This window comes from Myzus persicae, unplaced genomic scaffold (assembly GCF_001856785.1).
Source record: "Myzus persicae strain clone G006 unplaced genomic scaffold, MPER_G0061.0, whole genome shotgun sequence".
In the NCBI taxonomy this organism is placed as follows: Eukaryota; Metazoa; Arthropoda; class Insecta; order Hemiptera; family Aphididae; genus Myzus; species Myzus persicae.
Window position 1 is genome coordinate 77521 of NW_019102226.1, and position 12569 is coordinate 90089.

Sequence of the window (12569 nt, forward strand, 5' to 3'; positions counted from 1 at the left end):
GGAGGAGGAGACGATCGTCAGAAGAAAATTATAGGGATCGCCCGCCGCCGAAAACGATTGGAATAATATAGATCGCACTCCGGGAAATAGTCACGCCGATAGTTCGTTTCGCGTTTTTTACAACAATAATATTCGTAAAAAAACGATTACAGTATTATTGGCACCCGTGGGCGGTCACGAAACGGAGTTTATAATTTTATACGATATTCGTCGTCGATCGGTTGTGCGTAGATCTCGGTTTCAAATAAAACAAAAAAAATATGTATTTATAAACGCTCCAGGTGCGATTATATTATTATTGTTATACCAGATACCTAATAGCTACCGGTATTGCGCGAGTAACCGAGATCAAGGTTATGGCGGCGGTTACGATCACGACGCGCCCGAGGAACATGCGAGTTCGTGTGGTGTTGACTCCGTTCAAGGATTTATCATTCCGAACGAATCGAAATCGAAAGTGGATCGAACTGGGTTATTCGTGCCAACTGGGTTAGTGCATGTTATTATCGTTGTACATGCCTACACGTCATAATATTGCAAATCATACGAGTGGGCAACGTAACGATTGCGATTACGCTCAAGTAAAAAAAAAAAAAGGAAACGAAACAAATTATTCCATTCGTTTGCGATTGATACCTGCCTAGGTATAGATATAGCTGTAGATATAGTCATTACACTGAATAAATACATCAGAATGGACGCTGATAAGGGACCATGCGAGAAGCATACTAGGGAAATCCTGTAAACGAATTCGTTTTTTTTTCTTTTTTTTGAGGATACGACCTATGACCATTATACATCCACGGAGTGTTTTTTTTAATAATGCTCACCCCCTGTAATATTACGTTTATTCCAATTCTGATTTCGAAATTTCTGATGTTTTTTGTACTACTTGAGGACTAAAGAGTATTCTGAAAAGACACAAACTCCTATTTCTCTAATTTGAACCCCTCTTTTTTACTGAAAATCATATAGACTTTAGAGAATGATTGTTTTTGGAAATGTTGATGCATCGAAATCATAATTGTAATGAGTATTTTCTGAGTCACTAAAATGTTCATACTTAGGAAGGATAATAAGATAAAAGATTATCCTTAAGTGGTACAAAAAATTTCAATAATTGGAAAAATGGTCCAAAAAGTGTGTTTAAAAACTCCAAAAATATTAATTTTAATGTATGCATGATTTAAGCATGCAAATAGGATGAGCACGCTTAAAAAACCATCCTGCATAAAACATTATTATTTAACTCCAAAAAAATGGCCTCGAGTTATTGTTACCAGTTTGTGATTTACAGAATGATGATAATATTTTTCCAGGTACACAGTAATAGAGCGACAAGGTATAAAAGAACAATAATATTATTTTAATTACATTTTTTCGATTAAACTGTACAAATATTTTAATACTAAATAATATTTATCTTATACACAAAAAAAAAAAAACATTAGTTACATAGTATAAAAATAAACATAATAATACAATAATACATAATAATAATATTATAAAACATAATTACACTTAAATATAATTTATGATTTAAACAGAATTTCACTAAACTCTATAATAATAATAATAGTCTAATGCTACTCAAAATTGTTTTTTTGACCTCTTTGTATTTGGCACCAGCCTCACTTTTCGGAAATTATTTTCTATCGGGAAAAAGCAATTAATCACGACCGGCATCCAGATTTGTTATTTAACACCGAGAAAAAAAACGGCTAGGGCCAAGAGGAAAGTGAATGAAGCTGCAGCAGAGGGAGAAAAGATACACCGCAAACTTTTGGCTGACTTTCAAAGTTTGATTCCGGTCGGGTGATAAATGAACGGGCGAGCGTATAGACACAATCATGCGCGTAAGACTACGGTTGTTACTACGGTGGAAAATCGTTTATGACGTGCCTTTAATAATAATGGTAATAATTGTGAATGGTTTTCCTCTGTTTATGTAATACAAAAGTAGCAATATTTTTTATTATAATATTACAATGAGCCATATTATTAGGTTAGCTTAACCTATACCAAATGCGCAAAATATCACTGGAGATAATCGTCGAGGACAAACGAGCAGGAGCGCTGGTAAATTAATACTCGAAGGGACCAATTTTTATTTTCGGATCTATCCTGTATTTCGACCAGAACTCGGAGTTGATTAAATATATTATTTATTGATTATAATATTCTCTAGGAGTTATCAGGTTTTTTTAGAGAAAATTAAACAAAACAAGACAGTTACAAGCATGTTATATTTCCAATAAGGGTTTGTCTGGTTCTCGTGAAAACACAATGGTCATATTTTTATCAAATATTATCTAAACGGATATTCGATGAAAATTGGTTTGCCTCTTTTTGTTCGCGGACCCCTTTAATTCAACGAGGGAATTCTGAAATCCACGGTAAGTGGTTGTCGAATGACTGCAAGTAGTGATGTTCCTTCCTCGAGATTTATATTATTTTTGTCTTTTTCCATCACTACAGTTTCTGTCGCGCAAATGGTATCGCAACGAACGTCCCGACTGTACGTAAAAGAGGCGAAAGATAGAAGAAATAAAAACAATCGTAACGAGACGGAAGACAAAACCAAACAATTCACACTCGAAATATTTTCATGGCGTGTATCGAGATTCGGTAGCGTCTCCTTACCGTTACAGTAACAATAGACTATAAGAGTGAAAAAAAGTATAATAATATTATGTACAACGCGATACGCATGATGATAATAATAATAATAATAATAATAATAATAAAAATAATAATAATAATTATTAATGCTCCCACCGGACGATTTCACGACATTTGAGCGATTGTTGGAAACGAAAAAAAAATAATAATAATAATGTAGTTATGTACAAGTCACGACGATCGGTCATAGTCCGGATGTCCGGTCGCTGTTCTCCGGGTAATAATATACAATGGCACGCGGGCGACGGCTGGGTGCGATCTAACCCAGGAACGGGTAACCGCCGTACGGTATAAAGTTGGGGAACTGGGCGACGGTTGGCTGGACGGCCACGGACTGGGTCACGTACGACGTGACCTGGGTGGGCACCACTGAGCTGGAGTAGATGGTGGTGTACGCGGTCTTGGCGCCGAAAGTGAGCTTCAGCACCTTGCTGTCGGTCTGCGTGACCATCGACTGGGTTATGACGGGTGTGGACGTGATGGCGAACGACGGCTGGGCCGGGAACAGCGTTGGCTGTACCGGGAACTGTTGCTGCTGTTGCTGTTGCTGCTGTTGCTGGAGCTGCTGCGGGAACAAGGGAGTTTGCTGGAATTGGAACAGTGGTGTGGGCTGGAGCTGAGGTGGCTGGAACGGCATGGACTGTGGTTGCGGTATGGCCAGCGTGGTGGTGACCAGCTCGTAATCGGTTCTGGTTACCGTGCCCACGGGTCGGGAAAGGGTGGTGTAGTAAGTGGCGCCGCCGTTGACCACGGGCAGGGCGTGCGTCTCGAACACAGTCTCGTACCGCAATACTGGTCGAGAGGTGGTGATGACCGGTGCTGGTATCGGGGCGTTCGGGTTCAGTAACCGGTACAGGGCCAACTGCTGGAGTTGTTCAGGGCTCATGGTGGGTGCTTGTGGCTGCTGTTGGTATTGATGCGACGGGTGTTCGGCGGACGTCGAATTGCCTGACGCCGACGCCATCCGGTGAGCTTTCTTCGACCGCGGACCGTTGACCTTGTCCATCTGTGATAGGTCAAACGACGATCCCACGTTGGACAGGTCCAGGCTGTCCAGGAACGCCTTAGCCGCACTCGGGTGCGAGGATTCGTCGTCGTGGTTTCCGTTGTCACCGTACTCAAGTTCCAGGTGCAGCTCTGACCCGGCCTCGTCCAGTCTGGTATTGAACTCGTTGAGCGTCTTGCTGGGCACGAACTGGTACACCTCCATCGGTGGCAGCGTCTTGACCGCGGTAACCAGTCTGGTCACCTTGTACGACTGTACCAGTGTCACGCTGCTAGTGTCCGTTCCCCTGACCACCGGCAGGATGTGAGTCTTGAGCATCAGCTCAGTGGTGCTGAAGCTCTCGGTCATCGTCTCCAGCGGTGGTGTGGCTTGATCTGGTGACAGGGAGATTGGAGGTAGAGTGGCCAGGCTGGAGTCTAGTGGCTGCTCACGGCCGTACAGGTTGGGCGCCTGGCTGGCCAGTATGTTCTCGGACAGTGGTTCTACTCTGGTCGGTGACGGGCTGTCGGTCTGCTCCACCAGGCTCTTCTGGATCGTCGACGTAACCGTTATGAACCTGGTATTTTTCACTGAACCAACCTGAGAGACAAGGAAATATCATAAGCATTAAGACAACTGCGTGTAATTATGTTATAATTTTATTATCAAATGTATTATCATTGACTGTCTGAGGTAATTTTGGTTAAGAAATTACATTTCAACTGCGGTATTTCGGCAAAAGTGTTATAAAGTCGCATCTTGTACCTATTCAGATTTTATTACTGATGTTATTTTTTAATGATTTATAGTGTATTAGTTTGAGTATTTTAATTTTTTAATATTTTTTAATTTTAATAATCGTATATTACTTTCGCAATGTACTAAGCTTAATATTATTGTGGAATTTCGACTAATTTACATAGAAGCTACGTTGTCTCGATTCCTTTTTTTTTAGTTACTGAATTTTTCACTTTGAGATATTTAAATAAAATAATTGAGAAACATAGATTTATATATTTTTAGCGTAAAAATAGTTTTAATTTCTATAATCATATTTTCTATTATCTCTCGTTCTCCATAATATGCAAGTTAGTAAATATAAGATAACCTAGGTATACCTATATGTTGGTCAAATATAAAAATGTCATGAGATTCTACAAAATGAAAATATTTTACTTGGAATGAGTACGGTGATTTGATTGTGGCAATTTCGTAGTAAATGTCCTTGAATTCAGCTGGAGTAGAGATTTCCACTCGGATAGTTTCAGCATTTGCAGTCGGGCTCACGTCCTGAACAAGAACATCGTTGTCATCGTCGTGTTGTAAGGCTGGTAATAAACCTGAACCAGCCAATGCTTGGTCTCCGTTGTCAACTTGTACATCGGGGAAATGTGGTGTCAATGGCGTGGTAGCATTTTCCTGTCCATGTCGGTTTTCATCGATACGGCGAATGGTTACACGAGGTTTGGGAGATGTCTTGTACTCCCAACGTCCAGTTGGTCGGATGAGTTTGGATTTGAATGTTAATGGAGCTGTCGGAATGGGTTGTGGGCTGGACTGGGGAGATTGTTGTTGTTCTTGTTGCTGAAAGTGTTTTTTGAAAGCCCGACGGTTAGCTGGAGTCACTACAGCTGCACTGGTGTTACTGTCGTAACGCTTGGCACTAGGCTGGAACCTTCTTTGAGTAGCGGATCCTTCAGTCGACTCCACTTCTGGCTCAGCGGTGGTCGGTCTATTAAATCGGTTTTGTTTAAAACTCGGAACTCTCTGTGTTGTAGTAGTAATTTTTGATGTGAATTTAGATCCTTTCCTGTAACTTGGAGTAGTAGGTTCATTTTGAGCAGAGGTGAATTCGTTTTGTTCTTCGTCGGTAGTCGAATAATCTTCAAATTCTTTTGATTTACTTTTCGGTGTGGGCGTGTACTTGTTTTTATTGAAACCTCCACCAATAGCCGGCCTCCTGGATTGTCGAACCAAGACCGAACCTGGCTGTGAGCCCACTAACGACTCTAGTGATTCATCGTCCAATCCAGATGTGGCTGGTGTAGGTTCAACATTTGGTGATCTGGTTGAGGCCTTTGGTGCAGCTGTTTTTAGGATTCGGACACCAGATGCAGATGGTGATACTTTTACGGCTACTTTTTTCGGTGCTTTATTTGTCGTGGGCTCTTCTTCTCCGTTAAAGTTTGCAACTGAGTTGAAGGCTCGGAGTTTTCCATCAGGGCCACGACTTTTCTGAACTAGAACGTGTCTTGATGCACTAGGTTTCAAATCAATTACTTTGAATGTCTCATCCACAACTTCTGAAGGTTGTCGTGAAAGGAAATCATATTCTGGTGTTGGTTGTAAATGATTTACTGCCACCTCTTCGACTGGTTCACCAGAAATAACTTCTACTTTACTGTAAATCACTTTTTCCACCACTTTCGATGGCTCCGGTGCACTTCCCTCAATAACTTCTACTTTGGTTACAATATTATCCACGACTTTAGAACCCGCCATAACTACAACCTTTGAGCTTACCACTGGTTCTTTATTTGCGTTTCCAACTGGTTTTGGTTTTTGAGGTGATGGTGTAGTAGATTTAGCAATAGTTTTTTTTGTTGTCACTGGTGCACCTGTTGATTTTTTTTCTTGTTCAGATTTTTTCGCTACGTTTTTCGTAGTTGGTGGTTCTTTCGTAGTAGTGGTCGTCGGTTCGGTAATAGTGGTTTCTTTTGTGGTGATTATAGGCTCACTTGAAATCATAACTATTTCTTCATTTTGTGAATCGATTGGTAAGTTAACTGGTTTACTGGGAGTGATTCCAATGGACTCTGTTTCCCGCTGTTCTTTTGTAATAGGTTTTTCCTCAATAGTGGTAGTTTTACCTTCTGTGGTCGTTGGTTCTTCAGCAGTAGTAGTACCTAATAAACATTATTTATTTTATTTTTATACAGTTATCTTTATTTAAGTTGTTTTTTTTTTTTTTGCAGTAAAGTATGTACCTGGTGAAGTGGATGCACTTTGTGGCATGAAAACCATAACAGTGTTACCAATCGTTGTAGTAAAGTCCAAAAATCCATATACTGTTTGCGTGATTTGAGAATCTGGCGAAACTACCTGGGAAGCGACAAGTTCTGGTTTTTCGTAAACCAAATCTGGATTGACATATACGGGCCCTGGTGATGAATCGCCATTGACTAATCCAAAAACTGAAACTAAAAATATATAATAAATTAAACATCGTTTTGAGTATTTACTGTTAACATATTTAATGCTTAGTGTAAATTTGTATAGGACAATCCGTCTGCCTATGGAAAACATGACTTTTTTGTTCATAGCAAACTAACAAATTATTTTCAAGCTCGTAAGTTGATACAATTTAAGTTAGAACAAAACACAAAACAGTTATATGTATAAACTCACTATATATATTTAATCGTTTGTTATTTCAGAGAAATGCTAGTTTCAAATGGGACCGTATATTACAAAAAGGGGGTCGATCTGTATAGTGGACGATGTGAGAAATTGATAGTAGCAGAGTCCAGAGGAGAGGTCGTAAAATTATTACTGATGACAGATAAACGCTTGGTGAATAAACAAAATACCGTTTATTTGTGGATTCCAATAACATAGGACACTATGCACTATTGCGTTCGAACAATAGATGGTCATTAGCTCGATATACACGTTATGCATGTATATAATATATACATAATATACGTTTGTGTGAGTGTGTTTGTATTTGTGTGCGTAATTTGTGTACGCATGTGTCAGCGTATGGTACGCGACCATGGGGATTTATTATTGTTACACGTTGACAAGGGTGATAATAATGTAATGTAATCATGAAATTTACGGTTTGCGGACTGAGCGGAAGAATCCGTCCTTTTCACTCGCACCAACACGCTTCTACAACTCTTAATAGGTGTATTATTATAATATGTGTGCCTGGGACGTTAGATTATGTATTTTATTATAATATATTATGTTAACAGCTTATATAAAGATAAAAAATTAAATACAAAACGCAATCTCAACAATCGATTTGTTTTGATAGAAAATTAACCCTAACCTCAAGGATCCTTACAGGAAACCAAATAATCCAAAGGAAAATAATTCTTTTTATCGATGTTTGCAATAATATACATATATAAAAGTCATCAAACTTTAAAATGTATACTTTTATAATAGGTTTTGATTGAACTTACTATTTAAGAGCATAAATTTAAGTAAAACAAAGTGAGAGTAGATAAATATAATAAGAAATGATAATTAGTATATTATAATCATAAAATTGAGTTCTGCAATTTCTCATACGTCAGTGCCAAACATTAAAATAGGAGATAATATCTTAGGTGAAAAACATGTGCTCATAATTTCTAAAATGACTAGAATAAATTAAAATTGTATAATAAATCAATTTCACATTGATGTGTTTAATAACCAGGGCAACGCCATTATTGAATAATTGTGATTTATTATCATGTATACGAATATATAATAATGAATATGTAAATTGAAGTCGATGTACCTACATAGAAAATAATGTAGTTTCTAAGTCATTAAAATGTACAAATTATGATAAAGCATAATAGGTATCATATTATAACACTCGTTCGGTACAAAATTTAGTATTATGCAATCTTAGTACCTATAAAAAATAATTGCTCCAGAGGAAATTTCAAGGCACCTAAGGAGACTACTGGTCAGTAAAATGTGATTATTTCAAAAAAAATATGTATACTATCTTTTCTTATGTCAAAAAAATAAAAAGGCTCTATGTAAATGAGCTGTTTTTTTACATTACAGTTTGTGTGCAAATAAGTCTGTAGTATTTAACTTCTCCGAGAATTTTAAGATCGACAATAGTATCTTTAAGATGAAAAAAAATTTATAACTTGGCTATTTTATTCGTTTATTTTCTATACCAGTAAATTGTATTAACATTTTCTTCAGTTCTTTATCAGCCATCGGAGTGTTCTAAAACGTATTGACGTGCAGGAGATTTCTAGTGGAAAAATCAAATCCCACCAACTTATCAGCTGATGTATTACAGTAGACCGATATCACAGTCGTCGATATTCGTAATAATGTGTTTTTATTTTTCGTAAATTCGTTTCGAGTTCAGTAGACCGTACGGGTGCCCGAACAGACCCGACGTGTGCACTTTGAGATCACGATCTCGCCCGCGGTTCATGGTCCCGTGAGATAACGTCCTCCGAACTGTGTCAATGCCCAATATTGTGCTTTTCCCATTCCCGGGCTGGCTAGGCAGCTCTCGAACTCGATCATACCGGGATTCGATTAACGTGTGATACATCGATGATAATACAACTAGGTAAGTAGGTAATAATAACACAATGTTTGTATTTTTGGCCCAAGTGATTTCGTTTCTTGTACGCGATAATTATTATTTTCCAATCGAAATCGCGAGGGAGTCGAATCGTGGATTTTTTACGACTTCGTATTAAGATTTAGTATTAGTCTTTCGTCGATAACAGATTCGTTAAGCTTTGAACAGGTTTCCTGTCTAGTTCTACGATAAGTGGACAAATTATTATTATGAACGATCGGGTACGGTGTGAGTTACCGCGGTTATTGTAAGTACACCGTTACGATAAATGATGGTGCTTACGAATAACCATTAAAAGTTTTTCCATTCGATGTATGTCGATGTATTATATTATAATGTACGCCCGTTGGGGTATGGAAAATAAGATAAGTTAACGATCAAATGTATAATCGAAAAAAAATATGGAAAACCAGAAACTATTTTCAGACGTGCACTGTGCACATTGTGCAGACGAACACAAACTGTTCAAATCTAAAAGTTTATTTTAGTCTTTTTGAATAACATAATAATTGTAATGATATATGTATATAATATATTTTATTACACGAACTATGTTATGGTTGAAAAAAAAAGGAAAACTCTTTGCCCGAGTACAGACCATTATTATCACAAACGATTCATTTATAAAATAAAATTTATTGAACATTATAATATTTACTATCTATAGAATGGGGGTTTTCGATTTAAAATGATCATTTCGACGTGTTCACTAGGTCGTTAAAAGTTCGGTCATATTACTGACACCTATATAATTCGAATCGGTTCAAAGCTTGTCGGTTGAATATTTATGTATTTATTTTTTGACTAGCTTGACGGTCGGAATCGGAAAAAAAAAGTTTTATGACACCAAACGACAAAATACTAGGAACGTTGCCAACAGTACCACAAAAGTTGTCCACGTGATACAACAGACCGCTGTGTTTCTACGGCGCAACGAACGACATGTGAACAACCTTATTGTTATGCGGGAAAAAAATCCAACAGTTGATGACAACATTTCGCCCTCGTTTCGAAACTTTCCGCACAAACCGTGATAAACTCTCCGCCAGTTTTCCAACAGTCCGTCGGAATCGACGCACATACTATGTTATAATTTATTTACGGTTTGGATATTTTACTCATCCGTCTGCTCTTGTAAAGTTGTGACCAAGTATAGTGATTACTGATTAGGCATATCAAATTATTTCACAATATTTTGTTGTTCCTGAGTGTCAATCGAAGCGAACGGACCGTAAAATCGATACGATTTCGTGAGACCGAGCGCGTAGTGTATAATTTAATTTGTTGTTTATTTAGTTCAACAAACACAAACGTTCGGAAAGTTTTACAACTACTACTTGACAATGGACAGAAGGGCATAATATGTCAAGTTGTCTCGAAAGACATTGAATCTTCTAAACTATCGTCTCGAGTTAATTTGTTTTTTTTTTTTAATAACTACCAGCTGTGTTTCCATAATATGGCGACAATTATTAAGAAAATTATTTCAATAACTAAAATCTCACGATATTATTAAAGTTGTCTCAACAGATGGCACAAAAAATAACATCGAATTGAAATAAAAACTAAAGAGAAAAACAACGGCGAAAACCAGTTTTAGTTTTAATCGAAAAATAGATACATAAAATAATATTATGAACACAGGTACCTATATCATTTATCAAAAACCACCAACGTTATAAGACCATTTTTTTTCCATATTAATGTCAATGTTGATTTCTCTTATTAGAATATATAAATTTTAATTTTATTAAAATATTCCGTTTTCGTAAACATTTGATCGGAAAGTGTTCATAAAAAATGTAACAATATTACGTTGTTGCGTTCAAGAAAACAATAGTAAAGAAAATTCCGAAAAATTACACGAATTACATCTTTGGAAGAAAAAAAGAATTTAATTTTCATCCCGCATAAGAAATATATGCACGTTTTCAGATTAATGGAAAAAGTTCTCAAACCACTCTGATATTAGAATATTTTGCACTTAAAAATAAAAATAAACCCACCGCACCTAGGACACAAAGGCCCGAGCAAAATATATAAAATAACGATTTTTGTTTTCTGAGTACATAAAATTAATTTAGCATCAGGTGGGCGTTGCAATTAACTTCACTGAAAACATGTAAAACACATTAAAACTTCATCAACTTTGGTAGTGTAAAATGAACTTCTAATAATTTAATCAGTAGAGGTAGGTGTATGATATTAGGTACCTACACATTATAATAAAATATGCCAAAAAACACCGATAAAACAAAGTGCACAATATTTTGTGTTGTATGACATCGACCACGACGCGTTTTTGTACACATGTCGTTGCACAGTTTGGATGGAAATTTAGAATCATGATATTTGGTGAATTTTAAATATGCGATCAATTCGTCGGCAAAATAGGTATCTACTATCTATAGTGTACAATAATTTATAACGAACAATATCGACCACAGTGTGGTTTTGTACAAAGATCGTTATTTAAATCAGACGGCGGCAGTATAGGTATAGCAAAGGAAAAGGAGAAAAATCGTGGCAATCATGCGGCTGCTCCGAATTCTCGAAAACTCCCACACTGAGGTTAGACATGAAAAAAAAAATTAATACAAAACATCGTGTCGGAGCGTAATTGTTTCGGCGTCTAATAAGTGAACTGCAGATTGGATAGGATTGTAATAGAATATTATTATCATAATATAGGAACAGTGTGAACAACGATAATAATGTTGATAATCGCATTAATACATAGGTACCTACGCTTTCCGCGACCGTGAACCGGAATCGTTTTCCCTGACCTGAATCATATCTTTATAATTATTTAACACAATATGCTCCAGAGTGTATTACGACCACGTAAGAACAAGGTGATAAACCGGGTTGCGCTCGTGAGAAACTCAAACTTCGTCTCCTCGTCGTCGCCTTCTCGTCTCGCGGCGCTAATAAACATTTGGTTTAGTTTTTTTTTTTTAAATAGCATAATCGTGGTTTTTAGCGATACGTCCTATCTGTTTATCGTTTAAAACGAAATTCGCGTTCGACCCGGCCGAGGCGGATCCGCTGATGAGATTTACTCGCGGGGAGAACGAAAAAAAGATCGCACGAACCCGACCTCCGACCTAGATCCGCCAATGACATCGCAGGATAATTAAACCCGAGCGACTAGACGACGACTACGACTGTGACTTCGAAAACGACTCCGATTCTGGCGATGATGATGATGATGATGATGATGATGATCGTGTGCGAGAGCGCATTCTCACACGAGGATGACGGTATACCTGTAATACCATTGTTGTGACTGACCGCCATTATACAAAACGCTAAACGAACGAAATCTGTGGTAACGACGAAATGTTATACACCGATGATCACAATGCCGACGATGAGGATGATGATGACCATAGTGATGATAACAATAATACAGACGTTGAGATATAAGTATATTGTAATGGGAATAGGTTACCACCTATATATTAGTGAGCACGAAAATCGATCGTTATTTGACCCGCGAGTGTTCTGGGGGGGTGGGGGGCTGGTTGACCCCGAAAGCATTTTATTGTTGTGCACCGACTA

General features: G+C 37.6%; 1 protein-coding gene across 1 annotated transcript in view; it reads right to left on the reverse strand.

Annotated features, from left to right (window-relative positions):
* Positions 1-1771: 1771 nt before the first annotated feature.
* Positions 1772-12569, reverse strand: part of LOC111031606 (proteoglycan 4) — a 116880-nt gene continuing 106082 nt past the window's right edge. Inside the window, exons 3-5 of the mRNA XM_022311636.1 lie at positions 6655-6867; positions 4844-6573; positions 1772-4267 (exon numbers count right to left, since the gene is read on the reverse strand). Coding sequence (XP_022167328.1) covers positions 2942-4267; positions 4844-6573; positions 6655-6867 — 3269 coding nt within the window. The 3' untranslated portion in view covers positions 1772-2941. The remainder of the gene's footprint in view (positions 4268-4843; positions 6574-6654; positions 6868-12569) is intronic.